The 21,663-nt window shown below is 44.8% G+C and overlaps 1 protein-coding gene across 1 annotated transcript; it reads right to left on the bottom strand.

Moving 5' to 3' along the window:
• Positions 1–10: 10 nt before the first annotated feature.
• Positions 11–21,207, bottom strand: LOC113065796 (CST complex subunit CTC1-like). Its single transcript, XM_026237325.1, has 23 exons — positions 21,048–21,207; positions 19,970–20,130; positions 19,671–19,908; positions 13,391–13,596; positions 13,180–13,312; positions 12,196–12,456; positions 11,161–11,289; positions 10,852–11,075; positions 9,990–10,140; positions 7,051–7,390; positions 6,214–6,328; positions 4,961–5,297; positions 4,629–4,718; positions 4,420–4,548; positions 4,295–4,341; positions 4,101–4,207; positions 3,840–4,005; positions 2,879–2,953; positions 2,456–2,618; positions 1,980–2,044; positions 618–774; positions 399–513; positions 11–266 (listed from the first exon to the last, which is right to left on the bottom strand). The coding sequence occupies exons 1-23, from the start codon at positions 21,087–21,089 to the stop codon at positions 166–168; spliced, it is 3,552 nt and encodes a 1,183-aa protein (XP_026093110.1). The 5' UTR covers positions 21,090–21,207; the 3' UTR covers positions 11–165.
• Positions 21,208–21,663: the final 456 nt, after the last annotated feature.

Raw genomic sequence — 21,663 nt, 5'->3', positions numbered from 1 at the left:
CAACAAATGATGAAACATAATTCTGTTTATTATTATTTTGATAAGAGCTCCAAAACAGCAGCAGAACATCGAACACATAAAACAGTGAGCAGCATCTGATCACATGACACGGGTCTGCTGCATGCCAGTCATTGTGTATCAGTGTGTGTGTGTGTGTGTGTGGGTTTATTGTGTGTGTACGTGTTGGCAGTGTAACTGAAGTGAAGGTGTGAATTTGCAGATGAATTCAGTTTGTCCTCGATGAAGTTTCCTCAACTGAGATTTCCCTGAAACACACACACACACACACACACACACACACACACTTCATTTAGCATTCAGTGGGTACAGCCCTACTGCAGATGCATGGTTAAAACATGACTGTGTGTGTGTGTGTGTGTGTGTGTGTGTGTGTTTACCCGTTCTCTGAGCTCGCAGTCGGCAGGTGAGGTGAATCGGTCGACACACAGCGGTGCTGGAGCACAAACGGCTCAGATATTGAACTACAGCGTCGTCAGGGTCCTCGTCACACGTCTGCACACACACACACACACACACACACACACACACACACACACACACACACAGTGAGTGATTATATGGAAGCACTCATTTACGCGAGGTGTTTTAACTCTTACCATGTTGCGTCCTCGTGTGTACACCTTCACATGACCTTTGACCTTAACGTGTCTCTGAAGCCCCTCCCACTGACCCGCATTCAACTTCAGCAGGTCGCAGACGGCGTCAGAAGAGAACCAGACGTGAGCATCAGCAGAGCCGTCCTCCACCACCACCCTACACACACGGAGACACATACAGAAACACACACACACACACACGGAGAGAGACGGAGACACACAGAGACACACACACACACAGAGACATAGAGACACACAGAGAGAGAGAGACACACACACACACACACACACACACACACACAAAGAGACATAGACACACACAGAGAGACATAAAGACACAAAGAGACAAAGAGACACACACACACACACACACAGAGAGAGACATAGAGAGACAGAGACACAAGGAGAGACACAAACACACACAGAGACATAGACACACACACACACACACACACACAGAGAGACATAGACACACACAGAGAGACATAAAGACACAAAGAGACAAAGAGACACACACACACACACACACAGAGACAGAGACACACAGAGAGAGAGACACACAGAGAGACACACACACACACACACACACACATACACACAAAGAGACACACACAGAGACAGAGACACACAGAGAGAGAGACACACACACACACACACACAGACATAGACACACACACACTCACACACACAGAGAGGGACAGAGATACACAGAGAGAGAGACACACGGAGACAAACACACAGAGACATAAAGACACAAGGAGAGACACACACACACACAGAGAGAGACACAAACACACACAGAGACATAGAGACACAGAGACAGAAACACACACACATAAACACACAGAGACACAGACGCACACAGAGACACACACAGAGACATAAAGACACACACACACACACACACACACACACAGTGAGATAGAGACACACACACACACACACACAGAAAGACAGAGACACACACACACACACACACACACACACACAGACACACAGAGACACACACACACACACACACACACACACACAGACAGACACACAAAGACACAGAGACACACAGTGAGATAGAGACACATAGAGAAGTAGACACACACAGAGACATAGACACACACACACACACACAAACACACACACACACAGACACATAGAGACACAGAGAGAGAGAGAGGCACGCACACACACACACACAGAGACATAGAGACACACACACACACACAGAGACATAGAGACACAGAGAGAGAGAGAGGCACACACACACACACACACACACAGAGACATAGAGACACACACACACACACAGACACACGTGATCAGTGGCTGAATCATCAGGACGTGTTTCTCACACTGTCACACACTCACTTGGCCTCGGCCTGAAACACTGCGCTGGTCGAGTCACATGGAGGGTGAGTTCGGCCACAGGACGTCTGCGAGAACGAAAAAGGTCACGGGGTCAAAAACCATGAAGAATACTTCTGACACTAACACAGCTGAAAAAGAGGGCGGACAGGAAGTAATGCTGCACACGGATGTAGATCAGAGAGGGTCCGTCACGGATATATGACATCGATTCTCAGATACACCCTACCACACAATTCTGCAGTATATCAGTCGATTTATCAATGTTACGATATTATGCACATATTTTAAACAACCATCTACATTTTTATTAACTCACAAATGCAACCGAAATATATAACATGAACATTCAAACCGCAGAAAATAAAACACAACAGAACAAAGACACAAATGAAATAAACAGTGCAAGGTCTGACAGAGGTTTAGGTCCAGGAAGTTAAATAACCCTGCATAGTCTCGACTGTATAAATGATCCGGACCTGTCTGAAGATGCTCCCGCAGAGAGAACACGTCCACTGCAGCCGCAGAGACAACACACACACCACGTGACCTTTGACCTGAGCCAGCACACAGCACTGCGCCCGGCCCGACGCCCACTCACCCAAGAGCATCATGGGAGGAGGAGACGGAGCCACGCCTGACCTACAGAGAGACCACATCACTGTACTACAGTATTCACCACAACACATTAACAACTGAACTGATATCATCACTTATCCATCACAATTATTATTATTATCATGAAGTCACCTGTACTCTTTATTTCTCTGCTGTGTGTGTGTGTGTGTGTGTGTGCGTGTGTGTGAGCGTGTGTGTGTGCGTGTGTGTGTGTTGTCAGCTGTGATCAGAGTCCTGACCCTCACTGAAACAAACACAGGTGTGTAAATAAGTGTGTGACTTGCCTTGAACGGACTGACGTCAGATCAGTGACACTCACACAGCTGATGGGCAGAGAGCGGCAGTACACGTTACACGCTCTGAAACACACACACACACACACACACACACATCACTCGAGATCAAGTCAGACTCATCAGCTCAGAACTTTTCACAATACTTCCTGATTCAAAGCAGCTTTAAAGTCGGATGATAATACAGTTAATATTTTGCAATAATACAAACAATCAAGCTGTTGAGATTTACTATATAATCCATATCATTTTAAGTAAACATACCTAAAATATAAAGCTATATGGAGGGAAAAACCTCCAAAAATGTCATATAAATTAATTACTTGCTAAAAAATATAATTGTTTTTTAATTACATGTAGTCCTGGATTTATTTTTGTATTACTTTTCCTCCTTTACTTAGAATCTTCTTTCTTTATTTTTATTTTTATTCTATAAAAAAAAGAAAAATTCATTGATTTATGCATTAATTTATTTTTATATGTATTAAATAACATTGATTTATTGTAGATTGAAGTATAAAGTTAATTACAATAAATTTCAATGCATTTGGCAATATAGCCACTTTTGGTTTATAAAAAAAATAATAATAAAAAATCCTTTATTTGTATATTTATGCATTCATTCATTTATCCACACATATTTAATATTACCACATTTATTTTCTTTAACATTTTTTACATATCTATATCTTGTATGATAATCAGGTGGGCTGGTCATACTTAGATTTGATTTATCGTAGACTTAAGTGTACATTTAATGACACTTAACCAAAGTAAAAATAAACTGTAGCTGTCTTATGAAGCCATTTATTATTAAATTAACTTTTTTCTATTGTTACATTAATTTTTTTAATTAGTTAAAATTTTGCAACAATATTTACAATCACACAGCTGAGACCTGCTATAATTAATGAATGATATTTCTTACTGACGCAGTCCAAGTGTCACTGACCTGGAGACTCTGCGCTGAACGTGATGGACAGAGACGGTGGCTCCGGCGATCAGACCGAGCGAGTACGGGCCACACGACAGATCCACGTACACGTCGATCACATGACCTGGACCATCAGTGTCCTGGACGGTCAGACGCACACGCAGATCCTGCTCTACACCTGCATCTGGAGGATTACAGAGAAAGAGACTCCTGTAAACACAGCCACTCCGTCACCACATGTGTGTGTGTGTGTGTGTGAACCTGGAGGCGGAGCCAGACCTTCAGCAGCCGTCAGCGATTGGATCCTGGGTTTGGTTCCGTTGTCCTCCTGCAACGTGATTCGCTGAGTGATGACTCCACGAAAGGAGACGATCTCGGGGGCGGAGCTGTGAAACACAGACCGGATCTCAGTGACGGACAGATAACGCTAACGACTTCAGAGCTGAGGATGTGTTCGGTGAAACGATCGTCACCTGCTGTGGAGAACTTCAGACACACTCATGAGCACAGGAACAGCTGACTGAGGACGCAGCACAGGTCAAAGGTCACTCACAATCAAAATCTGTGCGTGTGTGTGTGAGTGTGTGTGTGTGTGTACCTGTACATCAGGCAGCTCTTCTGTGATGCTGTGAATGCGCCACTGTGGCTGCACCAGGAGGGCGGGGCTACTGAGCTGTGTGACTCCGCCCCTCGCTGGAACCCCTTTGGCCTGTAACACACTCACATCCTGAGAGAGACAGACTGTTAAAGACTGATCTGTGACTGACAGCTGTGCACGTGAGTCACTTCCTGTCTTTATGATCTGACCTCAGTGTTGCGTGCGATTATTCTGTACACACATCCAGGATGAAGGACAGGGAACCAGCGAACACACGAGCCCATGAAGTGCAGGTCAATCTGAAACACACACACACACACACATAATCCCATCAGCCTCCTCTAAACTACAGTCTGACTGTAGTTCATATCTACTGATCCATAATCAGTTGTGCAATACTGAGTCTCTAAAGATGAACCGATAATAATGTTTCTAGACACGCTTGATATTCAAAATGACATTTTTAGTGCCCTACGAAATCTGATCATGTGACACTGAAGACTGGAGTAATGATGCTGAAAACATCACGTGTGTTCCTGACCCTCTGAGTGTCTCCGTGTCGCTCGTGCTCCTGCGTCCGGCCGTTTGTGGGATCTCTGCTCCAGCTCTGGACGTCTCCCAGACAGACGGCTCTGCACACGAAGCACGACTGCCGCCCGAGAGCCTGAGCCGAGCCGTTCTGCAGCGTCACGCCCTGCTTGGACTCCAGTCTGAGCAGCACACTCACACACGCCGCAGGGGTCAGAGGTCGCTCGGGGGCCGCATCGGCTCGGGGTCTCTTAGCGCTCTCGGGGCCATCGCTGGGCCGCTCTCTGCGGCTCATGGCAGCAGACGGACTGATGATGGTCAGATCCTCCACACACAGCTGAAGATAAACCCTGCGCACACACACACACACACACACACACACACCTGTATACAGATCTGTCCCAGGTTCCCATCCAAATTACATTTAGACATTTAGCAGACAACTAACAAACTAACAAAAGAGCAATAATATACAAGTGTATAACAAGTCTCAGTTAGCTTAACGCAGCACACCTTGCACGGGTTTTTTAAATTATATATAATTTCTATTTTAAAATTATATAATATATATTAAAAATAAAATAAATAAATGAATAGATTTTAAAAAAAGTTTAAATTTTTTCTTTTTTTTTTGTTTTAATTAGGGCGTAGTTTAAACTTAATTAATTAATTTTGACTAATTAAAAAGTTAAATTTATAAAAAAAACTGAAGAATCTCTAAATTCAGTTTTTCCAGATTACATTTGTAAATTAAACTTTAGTAACCAAAAGGCACATGTAATGAATTGAAATCATGAAACTTGTACAATTTATGAAAAGTTTAAAAGTTTAAAATTTAGGGCCCTATGAAATCAGTTCAAGTTTGTCCCAAAATCCGATTTAATCTTTTTTTTACATGTCAATATTTCTGAATTCAGCTTTGATGATTGAAAATAAATTTTAAATATTTAAAAAGCATGTCTCATACTTTAACTCAAATACTTTAATTTGATTTATGATTTAATGCATTCTTATGAAATCAATGCTGGTGGTAATAAAAAACAAAAAAACAAAAAACAACGAATTAAGTATTTGAATTAATCTTTTAAAATGTAATAAAAACAGACGTTTACTCTTGGCTGAAAAATGATGTGACTGTTAATAGTGTAAGTTTATATGATTTTAAATCTGCCTGAAGTGTTGTTATTGTCATGATAATATGTGATTGGAATAGTAATATATGTTAATATATGAAAGTTTCGTGTGCGGGGTCCAGTGTGTGTGTACCTGCAGTGTTTGTGTTTGATATAAGTCGACTGATCCAGGTGTTTCCAGGAAGGGAACTGTGTCTTCATGAACCTCTCCATGACTAATGTACACCGCCGCACACACACTAGACAACCTGCACACACACACACACACACACCGCAGAAGTAATGAGCCATTGCAGCTTAAACTAACAATCTGGACCGCAGTAAAATCACTGACCCTTCACAGGGAGTCTGATTGACAGGCGATCTACAAATGAACACAGATTAAGATAATTCTGATGAAATCCGAGAGCTCTCTGATCTTAGACAGGAAGGGAACTGACTGGTTCAAGGCCCAGAAAAGCAGTAAGGACATCATTAAAATAGTCTGTGTGACATCAACCGTATGAGAATAATTTGTGTGTGCAAAGAAAGCTAAATTAACGACACAGTACTCTTGCAAACACACGTCAAAAACTGACACAGAAGAGAAGAAATTGTTGAATAAAGTCGTTATTCTTGTTTTCTCTGGGCGGGTCAGAAAGAACTCTGATTTCATCAAAAATATCTTTATTTGTGTTCTGAAGATGAACAAAGGAATTTTTATTTTTGGGTGAACTATCCCTTTAATGTAGTTGCTAAAGCAACATTTACAATTTATATTTAGTTCAAAGTTTTTCCATTTAATATTTGCATTTTATTTTATTTTATTAACAATAACACCACTAGTCCCACCGCTCATTTCTTCTTATTCAAAATAAGCTATTTATCTCCAACATCCGTCCCAATATGGCAGAAAACACAGCACTCTTAATGCCATATAACAGACACTACCGCTCAACACATAACTGAATTAATTGATAGAGGTCACTACCCTGCCAGGCGGTGTTGATGTGTGCGGTTCTGGCTCCTGATTGGTGGGTTGAGACACACAGGCAGTTGAGTGCGTGTGTTTGGTCTCTGAGCTGCAGTGTGGCGTGGGTCGAGTCCAGCTCCAGGACCCCCACTAACAGCGGTGACTCTGGGGACACGTCTGTCAGCGGGAGCTGATGAACGGACCAGGACAGAGCCGCGTTCAGCTCCAGCGCCGTCATGTGAGCCGCAGACGGAGGCAGGAGAGACGGCAGCGAGAGAGACTCCCAAACCTCACGCCTCATCCAATCAGACAGCTGTCTTACTGACCACAGCGCCGCAGACGGCCACCACACACAGAACTGACAGAGACACACAGACTCATGATTACTACACACAATCAATCATTCAGTGTTTAAAAGAACAGGAATGCAATTCCTGAAAGAAAAGGGTTGCATTCCTTCATTCCCCAGATTTTATATTTAAATGAACATATCTGAACAGGAATAAGTTAATGATCAATTCATAGAATAACATTACTTCTGCAAATAGGTTTTCAATACAATTTGTATCCTTTTCCTCTATCAACATGTGTTATCATAGTGCTACTGTGGTAACAGGGGCGTTGGCGTTACAGTGGTAAAGTGGTACAGTGGTAACAGGTCGCGTGGGCGTTACTGTGGTAACAGGGTGTGGGTACATTACTGTGGTAACAGGGCGCTTTGGCGTTATAGTGGTAACAGGGCGCGTTGGCGTTATAGTGGTAACAGGGCGCGTTGGTGTTATAGTGGTAACAGGGCGCGTTGGTGTTATAGTGGTAACAGGGCGCGTTGGTGTTATAGTGGTAACAGGGCGCGTTGGTGTTATAGTGGTAACAGGGCGCGTTGGCGTTATAGTGGTAACAGGGCGCGTTGGCGTTATAGTGGTAACAGGGCGCGTTGGCGTTATAGTGGTAACAGGGCGCGTTGGCGTTATAGTGGTAACAGGGCGCGTTGGCGTTATAGTGGTAACAGGGCGCGTTGGCGTTATAGTGGGTAACAGGGCGCGTTGGCGTTATAGTGGTAACAGGGCGCGTTGGCGTTATAGTGGTAACAGGGCGCGTTTGGCGTTATAGTGGTAACAGGGCGCGTTGGCGTTATAGTGGTAACAGGGCGCGTTGGTGTTATAGTGGTAACAGGGCGCGTTGGTGTTATAGTGGTAACAGGGCGCGTTGGTGTTATAGTGGTAACAGGGCGCGTTGGTGTTATAGTGGTAACAGGGCGCGTTGGTGTTATAGTGGTAACAGGGCGCGTTGGTGTTAACAGGGCGTTGGCGTTATAGTGGTAACAGGGCGCGTTGGCGTTATAGTGGTAACAGGGCGCGTTGGCGTTATAGTGGTAACAGGGCGCGTTGGTGTTATAGTGGTAACAGGGCGTGTGGGCGTTACTGTGGTAACAGGGCGCGTTGGTGTTATAGTGGTAACAGGGCGCGTTGGTGTTATAGTGGTAACAGGGCGCGTTGGTGTTACTGTGGTAACAGGGCGCGTTGGTGTTATAGTGGTAACAGGGCGCGTTGGTGTTATAGTGGTAACAGGGCGTGTGGGCGTTACTGTGGTAACAGGGCGTGTGGGCGTTACTGTGGTAACAGGGCGTGTGGGCGTTACTGTGGTAACAGGGCGCGTTGGCGTTATAGTGGTAACAGGGCGCGTTGGTGTTATAGTGGTAACAGGGCGCGTTGGTGTTATAGTGGTAACAGGGCGCGTTGGTGTTACAGTGGTAGTAGGGGTGCTGACATTATAGTGGTAACAGGGCGTGTGGGTGTTACTGTGGTAACAGGGCGCGTTGGCGTTATAGTGGTAACAGGGCGCGTTGGCGTTATAGTGGTAACAGGGCGCGTTGGTGTTATAGTGGTAACAGGGCGCGTTGGCGTTATAGTGGTAACAGGGCGCGTTGGTGTTATAGTGGTAACAGGGCGTGTGGGCGTTACTGTGGTAACAGGGCGCGTTGGTGTTATAGTGGTAACAGGGCGCGTTGGTGTTATAGTGGTAACAGGGCGCGTTGGTGTTATAGTGGTAACAGGGCGTGTGGGCGTTACTGTGGTAACAGGGCGTGTGGGCGTTACTGTGGTAACAGGGCGCGTTGGCGTTATAGTGGTAACAGGGCGCGTTGGTGTTATAGTGGTAACAGGGCGCGTTGGTGTTATAGTGGTAACAGGGCGCGTTGGTGTTACAGTGGTAGTAGGGGTGCTGACATTATAGTGGTAACAGGGCGTGTGGGCGTTACTGTGGTAACAGGGCGCGTTGGCGTTATAGTGGTAACAGGGCGCGTTGGCGTTATAGTGGTAACAGGGCGCGTTGGTGTTATAGTGGTAACAGGGCGCGTTGGTGTTATAGTGGTAACAGGGCGCGTTGGTGTTATAGTGGTAACAGGGCGCGTTGGTGTTATAGTGGTAACAGGGCGCGTTGGCGTTATAGTGGTAACAGGGCGCGTTGGCGTTATAGTGGTAACAGGGCGCGTTGGTGTTATAGTGGTAACAGGGCGCGTTGGTGTTATAGTGGTAACAGGGCGCGTTGGTGTTATAGTGGTAACAGGGCGCGTTGGTGTTATAGTGGTAACAGGGCGCGTTGGTGTTATAGTGGTAACAGGGCGCGTGGGCATTACTGTCAATTTTTATAATGCCCTTCTCTCGCTAACTTCCCTAACTCCCCTTTGGAATGCACTATTGAATTGATTTATTATTCAAAATTTTTCCCTTGCGAATTTGTTTGATGCGCCAATCTATGTTTATCTAGGTAAGCGAGGGCTGTTTTAAAAGTGTGTGTCTAAAAGTGAAGTGGAGCACAGCCCATATGTATGGGTTACTAATAGGAACAGGGCATATGTGAGTGTATTATTGTGGTATGTAGGACATATGTTTATTTTAGGGTAACAGGGCATGTGTGGGTGTTTGTAAGCTATGGTGATAACAGGGTGTGTGTGTTACCGTGGTAACAGGGCACTGGTGTGGCTCCTGTATCATCTCTCTGTAAATGTTTCTCTTTTTTTGGGTCTTCGGTTCAGCATCACAGACAAAGTCCAGCAGCCGCTCGGCAACCACACACACTCGCTCCGCTCTCACCCAGCGTGGACACAACCTAACACACACACACACACACACACACACAGGTTAATAACGTGACACACTGAGACAATACACTACAGTATTTGGGGTATCATTTGAGGGGAAAATCAAATTGTGATTTTTCTGTTTCATGCAGATATTTCTTACGGATACTTTCACAAAACCGAAGTCAAATCATTCTGTTTTTGCTTCATTTTTCGAAACTAAACAATCTAATTTAGATTATAAACTGCTCATGTTGCATGTACGCAGCATCTTTGATTAGATCATGATTAAAATGCAGTGGTTGCCTCTAATTATAAATGGAAAGAGCACAGACGAAGCCTTATTTTGCATTATATTTACATTTAGTCATTTAGCAGACACTTTTATCAAAAATGACTTACAAATGAGGACAACAAAGTAATTACAACCAACAAAAGAGCAATAATAGTATATTATTATTATAGTGTTATATTTCAATTTCACAAAGAAACGTGCAGCATTTTGTCCGAGCAGTAATCGGAAAGGACACAATGTTTTAATAATTTGTCTTAAATCTCAGAGTTGATTGAATCGTTACATCCCTACTTCTACAGTAATTCCTCCTCTTTGTGCTCATCTTCACCGGTTCACAGTTGGGTCATTTGCCCAGTTAAACACTTATTTGTGTGTTAATAAAGTTCTCAAGGCGTTAGTATGTGGTTGATGTGTGTGAGCACTAGTGATGATCCTGAAGCATCACCTCTCAGCGATGGCGTTCTGACAGTAGCAGAGCCAGAGATACTGCGACGCGCCCAGGTTCTTCTCCAGCAGGAGGCAGCGCAGCGGCCCGTGTGACCCCGACACCTCCACCTCGGAGCTCAAGCGGCTGAAGGCAGTGACCTGCAGACTGGAGCGCAGACACGCGCACAGAACCACATGAGGAGCGAACGGGGACGCGCGGTACAGGAAGTGAACGTTGTGAAGCTGGAGACAACACACAGAAATGTTTCTCGCATGTTTGGATCTTTGAAGTCTGATCTGAACCTGCTGCTGATGACATCACGCTCACCTGAATCTCCGCCCCCGGCCTCAAGCCGCCGCAGCACTTCTGAGCCGGCTGATAGGCCAGACAGAGCCCCGCCTGTCCGTCAAGCTCATAAAGCCCCGCCTCTGCATTCAAGATCTTTGTGACGGTTCCCTGTCAATCAGACACACCGTTACCACAGAAACCGGTCACAGCACAGGTCAAAGGTCATGCTTGTTTACTAAAAAGGCAGTTTTTGTCTTTTTCCCCAAAAACTAGCAGTCAAAAGTTTGGGATTAGTAAGACTTAGTAAGTCGTTTTTAAAAAATATATATTTTCTGCTCACTAAGGCTGAATTAATTTAATCAAAAATACAGGATAAAACAGTAATGTTATTAGAATATAAAACAGCTGTGTTCTGTGTGAATCTGTGTTAAAGTGTAATTTATTTCTGTGATGCTCCGCTGTATTTTCAGCATCATTCCTCCAGTCTTCAGTGTCACATGATCTTCAGAAATCATGAAAATATGATGATTTATTACTGCCAAATATTGATACTTTTTTCAGGATTCTTTGAAGAATTTAAATTGAAAGAGAACAGCTTTTATTCTAAATATGAATCTTTCCTAACAATTTAAATCTTTGCTATCACTTAACAATTTAACACATGCTTGCTGAAGAATTTAATTTCTTTAAAAAATAAAGAAATAATAGAAATGTACTAACCCCAAACTATTGAACTATAGTTTATATTGTTAGAAAAGATGTCTATTTTAAATAAATGCTGTTCTTTTTTAACTTCTTATTAATTAAAGAATTCTGAAAACAAACTTTAAACTGGAGTAATGATAAAATTAAATTAATTTCAGCTTTGATCACAGAAATAAATTAGATTTTAATGTATATTCAAATATAAAAACGTAATTTTACATCATAATAATATTTGACTATATTAAATGTTTTTCCTGTATTTCTGATTAAATAAATGCAGCTTTGATGAGCAGAAGAGACTTCTTGACTTCTGAGCAGTAGTGTAATGAAGTAAGAGAGTCACAGAGTGTGAAGAGTCTGGTTGAGTACTTTAAAGCTGATGAGCGTGGAGCGCTTGACTCGGACCCCGGAGCCGGAGCACAGGTGTGTGTCTGCGCTGGTGGAGTCTGTGTGTGTGTCTGGATCCTCACAGCTCTCCTGCAGCTGCGGCTGAGGATGGAGGCGTGATTGACAGCTGTCCATCAGCACACGCCGGCCCTCCAGCCCCTGCAGTGAACACACACGCAGAGACGAGATCCACACGCTCTGACCGACACACACACACTGCCTCCAGAACTGATGCTTGGCTTCCTGACAGAACACACACCACAGAGCAAACTCATTCATGGGCCAATAAAAACATTAGTAATGACAGAAATCAAAGAATGCATTCATATTTGAGGAAAAAACTAGTTTAGTGAATGCACTGTAAGTCGCTTTGGATAAAAGCGTCTGCTAAATGCATACATTTAAATTTAATCAGTGAAGTAGAAAAGCATTAATATTTGTAAATACATATAAATAGGAATATTATGTAAACAGAAATATTACATTATATTTTATCATAGAAATATAGAAATATAAATGACAGTGTATATCAGTGTTAAAGCTAAAATATAAAAAAATATATATATAAAAATATATTTGGTAATTTAAATAAAGCTGAAATAAATATATATATATATATATATATATATATATATATACATAAAATAATAATAATAATTAATAAAATAATATAATATAGAAATAATAATTAATAATGCACAATATAAATAATATGTAATATAAATAATAAATATACTACATCTAAAAAAAACTAAACTTACACAAAATTAAAAAATGGTATTTTGGCAACTAACTAAAATAAGTTTAAGTCTAAATAAAAATATTAAAGCTATATATAAATATTGAAAAAGCACATTACATAACTAAAAATTAAAAGTAAAATTTCTAAATATGAATAAACAGTATATAAACAATCTTCAGGTTCATTAAGTGAGTCAGACTTTGATTCAGTTGATTCAGACTCACGGTGATGAACACAGGCACTGAACATCCTTCTTCTCTGAGGACGAGGCAGAAGAACTGCTTCCCACGGATCAGCAGCAGAGGACAGACGACGCTCACCTGACCGCTGACACACACACAGCCCTGACCCTCGCACCTGACACACACACACACACACACACACGTCACGCTCCTGATCCAACACATCCCCGTCTCAAACCCAGCGCTGCTTCACCTCTGTCTGAGGAGCTCAGCCGCCTGCGTCACGCTCAGGACCTCGCTCAGCACTCCTCCGGGGTCAAAGGCCATGGCCTCCAGGGTCACACACACCGGAGGGTCCAGCAGCTCTAGGTAACCCGCAGCTGGTGCATTATGGGGGATGTAGTTCCATGAGGGAAACAGCATGAGCCTCCCCAACCAGAGACAAGACGACTTCAGCATCTGCACCAGAAACAGATTATATACAGCGCTTTATGGATAATCATAACACAGAAAGACGGATAAGAAGTCATATTTTCTGTTATTATTATCTATTTCTATTTAGCTTTATCTTTCAAACTATTAATAAACTTTTATAATATTTATTAATATTCTGAATGAGCTCATGTTATCTTCGATCATTATTATTCTCTGTATAAACAATATTTATTTCAAATTTAGCTTTAGACATTTTAGTATTCCAACAAACTACTTACGTAATATTAAATAAATAAATAAATAAAATGTACTAATATTTTGAATTGGCTTTTTATTTATTTTTTTATTTTAATTTGAATAATTTTAGCATTAAAAACTCGTTTCAGAAAGTAATTTTTAATTAGCAACTACTCAGATTTATACTCAATTTCTAATTTTGTTTTGTTTTTAAGTTTGTCATCTACAATATATGACACAAGTTTAATGGCTCCAGAATGAGGCTTTGATTCCCTATCATAGGTCACTTCGATGCTGCGGTGACGTCACCACGTATGGGAACACCTCTGGTGTGACGAATGTCTGAAGCCCTATACCATCCCGCCAATCCTATTGGCCAAATGGCGCATAGCACCACCCTGCGCATGCGCACGCATGATATACCTGGGTGCAGTGCGCCATTTCACTCAGATTTCATTCCTTCAGGAATAGTGAATTATCTGTGCCCTATCGTCTCGCGTTCTCCAGCGATCTCTTCGAGCAGTGTTAACTCCTCTTCGCGGACGCGATGAGTTTTCGAAAATGTAAGGAGCCATGTACCAGGTACATCACGGCGGGGGACACTCATGACAGGTGCGTAGTATGTCTTGGTTTACATCACGCACAGGCGGCGCTTAGCGGCCTTTCTTCCTGTCCCCATTGTGATGGCCTGCGGCTCAGAGTACTGCGCTCCAGGGTGGAAGTATTCTCTAATGTCGCCCTCGAGTCTAACCCCCATCAGGTCACCTCTGCGACTGCCGAGGCACCGCACGAGGCGAGGGCCTGGGGTGACACGTGCGACATGGATTTTGTGGACAGCGCAGCGCTGGAATATTCTCCACATCGCTCGCTCTCCCCTACCCTGCTGCAGAATAAAACTTATACTGACCCCGTCGTCTTCTCTAATGAGGATTTACTTCCCACACCGGAGGCATGCGCCGCCATCTCCTTCGGTTGTGGACGCTATGACGACGATGTTTTATCCACCGCGGCCTCGGGGTCTGAGGACTTCGCGACCGACACTAGCCCTCTTCCTCCTAGCGGACAGGAGAGGCGTGTTTCCCCCTCCTACAGTGAGCTGTTGGATGTGGTTTCTCGTGCGGTGGGTAAATTGGGGCTAGACTGGGAGGTTGACAAGGCCGAGGCCCAACCTTCTTCCAAGCTGGACGACCGTTTTCTAACCAGTCGGACACCTACACAGCCCCGGAGGCCTTTGCCTTTTTTCCCGGACCTCCACCAGGAGGTTTCGAGGTCCTGGAAACAGCCGTTTTCGGCGCGGATTACTAACGCCGCGGCCGCGGATTTCGCCACCGTTTCTGATATGGCGAACCATGGCTATACTATGATGCCCCCGGTGGAAGAGACTCTCGCCGAACACCTTGCGCCTAGTTCGGCCGCGGCTTGGAAGTCTCGCCCCCTTCTTCCTTCGAAGGCGTGTCGAGTCACGTCTAGTTTGGTGGGTAAATCCTACATGGCGGCTGGTCAGGCGGCTGCGTCGCTCCACTCTATGGCGGTCCTTCAGGCCTACCAAGCGGAGTTATTGAAGGAATTGGATGAAGGTGAGGGCATCACACCGGAGGCAGTTAAAGAACTGCGTAGAGCTACGGATTTGGCGCTACGCGCTACCAAACATACCGCTCGTGCAGTGGGCCGTACTATGGCCGGTTTGATTTCGGTTGAGCGCCACCTCTGGCTTAATCTCACCGATATTAAGGAGAAGGATAAATCTTTCCTTATGGATGCCCCTGTCTCCAGGGATGGATTGTTCGGTGAGGCTGTCACGTCAGTAGTGGAGAAGTTCAGGGCAGCGAAACAGCAATCAGCCGCTTTCCGCCAGCTGATTCCCCGCAGACCCAGGGAGGTCGAACGCCGGCAAGCGCCCGCGCGTTCTCGCTCAACCTCCTCTCACCGTCAGCGAGCAGCCTCTCGAGAGGAACCCACACCTATGGCGCCTCCTCGTAAGGACTGGGGCCCTAGGGTTTTTCCTCCGGCGCACCAGCGTCAACGTAAGCGATTAAACCTGACCTCGACGGCTAAAGCCTCTCGTTCTCGGGTGCCGAATAGCAGCTCCTGATCTTTTTGCTGCTTGCCAGGGACTGTGCCCTCCGCTAGAGAGCACTGTCGGACCGCTTTCGCGCATCCTACACTCTCATTGCAGTCCCCATGCTCAAACATTGATTGTCTCGCCGCTAACAGCGCCTCGAGCAACATTGGATCGAGCTGTAATAATAGACGCTCCCTCAGACACTCTGCGCAATCCTGCTTTTGGAGTTCGAGGGACGACTCAAGGACCCTGCACAAACGGCCCGTTTATGACGGCTCGCACAGCCGCCGCTTTTTCGCTAGCGGCAGAGCCCGATGTTCAATCTGTTGGCCTAATTCCTGCCGTGGACACGTTTCAGGATTATACTCAACGGAACGCAACGACTCTGGCGCATACGCTTCCCCGGTGCACGAACACCACGGGTTTTTCGTGTCCAGTCGTTTTAACGCGTATGACGGCGTTGCAGGGAGCGGAAGTTTTGAAACCGCTAATATTGTTTCGGGCCGCGTGGGAACGCTTGCCCGGCATTCCTCAATGGGTGTTACGCACGGTTTGTCACGGATACACCATTCAGTTTCGGAAAGGCCTGCCTCCTTTCCGCGGAATTCTTCCCACTACGGTGAAGTCTACGGAAATGGCGGTGCTGCGACAAGAAATGTCAGCTCTGCTGAACAAAGGGGCTATAGAAGAAGTACACCCCTCTCAGATGGAGACAGGTTTTTACAGCCGTTATTTCGTGGTACCGAAAAAAGACGGCGGGTTACGACCCTTTCTGGATTTACGCCGTCTGAATCTTGCACTCAGACCGAGCAAATTCAAGATGTTGACGGTGAAATCTATTCTGTCTCAGATCCGACCAAGCGATTGGTTTATTACGATCGATCTGAAGGATGCGTATTTCCATATTCAGATCGTCAAGTGACACAGGAAGTTCCTCAGATTCGCTTTAGAGGGCAAAGCGTATCAGTACCGCGTTCTTCCCTTTGGCTTGGCTTTAGCGCCCCGTACTTTCTCAAAATGCATGGACGCAGCTCTGGCCCCGTTGCGGCTCCAGGGCGTTCGTGTGTTGAATTATTTGGACGATTGGCTGGTGCTAGCGCAATCGCGGACTCAAGCACACTCTCACCGAGATCTTGTGCTGAATCATTTAAACAGCCTGGGCTTACGAACAAATTTCAAGAAGAGTGTTTTAACTCCCTCTCAACGGATAACTTTTCTTGGAATAGATCTGGACTCTCGCGCGATGACAGCGAAGCTTTCTCTCCCGCGCGCTCAGTCGATTGCGTCATGCGTGCGGCACTTCAAAGCGGGTCGCACGGTGACAGTGAGATTGTGCCTCAGGCTCTTGGGTCTAATGGCAGCAGCATCCCCCGTGATTCGTCTGGGATTGCTTCAAATGCGCCCCTTTCAGTGGTGGACGAAAAGGCGGAATATTTCACCCCGTTGTCTCCCGCATCGCACGATTTCGGTGACACGGCGGTGTGTGATGTCGCTAAAAATTTGGATGTCAACCGAATTTCTCCTGTCAGGAGTTCAATTGGGAATTTATGCTTTCCGAGAGACTGTCACGACGGACGCGTCTTTGACTGGTTGGGGAGCTGTGTGTCGAGGGCGACCAGCCCACGGAGTGTGGACAGCGGCTCAGCGCGGCTGGCATATAAACAGACTGGAATTACTGGCAGTTTTTCTGGCTCTCCAGTATTTCGCGGATCTGCTGATCGGCCGTCATGTGCTGCTCAGATCAGACAACACAGCGGTTGTGTCTTATCTGAACCATCAAGGAGGATTGCGCTCTCGCCCCCTGTGCAGGCTGGCGAGGCGTGTTCTCCTGTGGTCTCGGGACAAGTTTCTCTCGATCCGGGCCATTCATGTCCCCGGACGATTGAATTTCGGAGCGGACCTGCTATCCAGACAGGCTCTGGAACAGGGAGAATGGCGATTACACCCCCAGACGGTGGATCTTTTATGGCGGATATTCGGCAAAGCGAAAGTGGATTTATTCGCATCGAGCATGACTACGCATTGCCCGCTATGGTTCTCCCTACGCTCCCCATCGCCCCTGGGCGTGGATGCGTTAGCTCACAGCTGGCCCAGGACCAGTCTGTATGCTTTTCCTCCGATTCGTTTGATCCCAGCGGTGTTATGCAGAATACGGTGGGACAGAGTGGAACAGCTGCTGCTGGTGGCTCCGCGATGGCACACGCAGCCGTGGTTTGCGGATCTGATCAGTCTGCTAGCGGGCTCTCCGTGGGAGATTCCCATCAGACAGGATTTATTATCACAAGCACAGGGGCTGATTTGGCACCCGAGGCCAGATCTGTGGAAACTGTGGGCGTGGCCACTGAGCGGAGTGCATTAGTATGTCCCGGTCTTTCTGTTGAAACTACTGAGACTATATTGAGTTCTAGAGCAGCTTCTACGAGACGCTTATATGCTTTCAAATGGAGACTGTTTACAGCCTGGTGTGGCAATCATAATGTGGATCCAGTTTACTGCCCAGTGGCTTCAGTGCTGGAGTTCCTCCAGGAGCGTTTCTCGGATGGCGTTACACCAGCCACTTTAAAGGTTTACGTGGCAGCCATTTCAGCTTACCACGAATACATAGGCGGTGCCTCTGTGGGGCGTCATCCATTAGTTTCTCGTTTCATACAGGGTGCGCGACGGCTGAGGCCTTTCCGCCCTGTGCGAGTTCCTTCATGGGGTTTATCCATTGTGTTGTTAGGTTTATCAGGGCATCCGTTTGAGCCCTTGGAGACCGTCTCAGATAAATTCCTGACACTGAAGACACTTCTTCTCATGGCTTTATCCTCCCTCAAGAGAGTTGGGGATTTACAGGCTCTTTCTGTTTCACCTTCATGCATGGAATTTGCACCGGGCTCTGTGAAGGTGCTGCTGCGGCCCAGGCCTAACTATGTTCCTAAGGTCGCATCTAACCCTTTTCGCTTTCAGCAAGTGGTTCTGGAAGCTTTTTCACCTGCTGAGGCCGGGTCAGGAGATCTAAGTCTTTGCCCTGTGAGAGCTTTAAAGACTTATGTGGATCGCACAGCCCCTTGGCGTGGATCTGACCAGCTGTTTGTCTGCTTTGGACATAAAAGTAAGGGCCATGCAGTTACAAAGCAGCGCATGTCCCATTGGCTGGTGGAGGCAATTTCTTTGGCCTATGAGGCGCGCGGACTCGCTTCGCCCTTAGGGGTTAAGGCTCATTCCACTCGAGCTGTAGCTTCTTCTCAAGCTTTTCTCAGTGGCTGTTCTATGGATGATATCTGTGCTGCGGCAGGATGGTCCTCACCGAGCACTTTTATCAAGTCCTACAGTCTGGATGTGAGGATGGCCCCTGGCTCCCGGGTTCTCTCCGCTTGAGCAGTTGCTTCCTCGGATCTCAGTTATCAGGTACGTCAGGCGTTTTGGTATATCGTTCCCATACGTGGTGACGTCACCGCAGCATCGAAGTGACCTATGATAGGGAACATCTCGGTTACGTATGTAACCTTGGTTCCCTGAATAGGGAACGAGATGCTGCGGTTCTGGCCGTTCCGTACCTTGATAACTCTTCATCTTCAGTCATGAAATCTGAGCGAAATGGCGCGCTGCACCCAGGTATATCATGCGTGCGCATGCGCAGGGTGGTGCTATGCGCCATTTGGCCAATAGGATTGGCGGGATGGTATAGGGCTTCAGACATTCGTCACACCAGAGGTGTTCCCATACGTGGTGACGTCACCGCAGCATCTCGTTCCCTATTCAGGGAACCAAGGTTACATACGTAACCGAGATGTTTATCTACTTCCTGTCCACTCACCGCACACGCTACACTTCCTCCCGCGTCCCTCACCCTCCAGACACCGTCACTCGTCCCCGCGGCCCGTCCGTCACACAGACAGCCAATCAGAAGCAGGTTGTCACGTGGGAGAGCTTTGTAAGCGGGCAGCTTTAGCTCCGCCCCCCTGGCTTGTTCCTGGTAGTGGGCGGAGCTCCAGCGGAGGCTGCTGCAGCAGGCGGTTCTCTGATCCCGGATCAGCTCCGACACAGACACAAACCTGACAGAAACACACGATGCACATTACAGCACTCTGATAGATCTGTGAGCGTCACACTCACCTGTAGCTGACAGGTAAACCAGCGTCCGAGCCCACGAGCGTCTGCACCTTCGACACCACGGCCAGAGACAGACGAGCCACAGACAGACCCAGAGACACATCGATGAGAGGATGAAGCTGCTGCTGCACGGCCTCATACACCGCAGACAGCCAGCGCTGCTCCTGAAACACACACACACACATCAGTACCTTATACAACACACATACACACACACACACATCAGTACCTTATACAACACACATACACACACTGCTGTTCAAAAGTTTGGGATCAGTGAGGTGTGTAATGTGTTTTAAATTTATTTGATAAAAAAAAAGTAAAAATAGTGAAATATTATTCTAATGTAAATCAGCTGTTTTCTGTGTGAATCTCTGTTAATCATAATAATATGATGTTGTGCTGCTTAATTTTTATTTATTTATTTATACTTTTTTGTGTGGAGGGTTTTTTTTTCAGGTTACACTGATGAATAAGATTAAAAAGAACAGTGTTTATCTAAAATAAAAATATTTTCTAATGCAAGTGTTTTTCACCTTTATCAATTTAACACATAAAAGCATTAATTTTATTCGGAAAAAAAAAGAAAGAACGAAATAAAGTAATTTTCACGGTAGTTTATATTGTGACAAAAGATTACTATTTTAAATATTTTACTATATTTTAATACTATTTTAAAAAGACTGTTCTATTTAACTTTTTATTCAACAAATAATCCTGAAAAAAAGTATCACCGGTTTCGAAAAACATTATATTAATATTGATAATAAATCATCAAATTATTCAGATTTCTGAAGATCATGTGACACTGAAGACTGGAGGAATGATGCTGGAAATTCAGCTTTGCATCACAGAAATAAATTACACTTTAACAGATAACCACATAGGAAACAGCTGATTTAAATAGTAATAATATTTCACAATATTACTGTTTTTCTTCTGTATTTCCAATCAAATAAATACAGTCTTGACGAACAGAAGATAACGTTACTTCTGTAAAACACATCACAAATCTTTTGAACAGCAGTGAACAGACCCTCAGTAACGTATATATATTACAAGCAAATACATGTGAATGTACCGCTCTGCTGTCGCTGTTAAAGTGCTTCAGAAACTCTTCCATCCGTCTGAACAGGGACTCGCTTCTGCTGCGGCTGTCACATGTGTATTTATTTCAATATAAGAGCAGAATTTTGAATATTAACGCCGATCTGTCCGCGCTTCTTCTTCTGACGCGCTTCTTCTCCGATTGTTTGTGTGTGACGTCACGCGGCTCGGGCGCGCACGCGCTCTTACGCCGCCCAACGGAGCGGAGGAGAAATGACTCAACATGTAAAATGTAAAATCACTTTCGACCTTTATGTACAAACTTTGCTGATTTGGGACAAAAGCGAAGAAATGTATTTAATTAAAAAAATCCCATTATATAATTCGTTTAGTTTATATTCTTATATTCTTTTATATATATATATATATATATATATATATATATATATATATATATATATATATATATATATATATATATATATATATATATATATATATATATATATATATATTAATATTAATTATGTTATAATTAATAATGATAATAAGTTATATTATTGTTTAAATCATTATAATTCAGCTGTATTTGTGGTATGGAAGCTAATTTTCGACCGGGAATAAAAATATTTTTAAAAAGTTAACTGCAA

Source organism: Carassius auratus, chromosome 48 (assembly GCF_003368295.1).
Source record: "Carassius auratus strain Wakin chromosome 48, ASM336829v1, whole genome shotgun sequence".
Lineage (NCBI taxonomy): Eukaryota > Metazoa > Chordata > Actinopteri > Cypriniformes > Cyprinidae > Carassius > Carassius auratus.
This window is presented reverse-complemented; position numbering and strand designations above follow the sequence as displayed.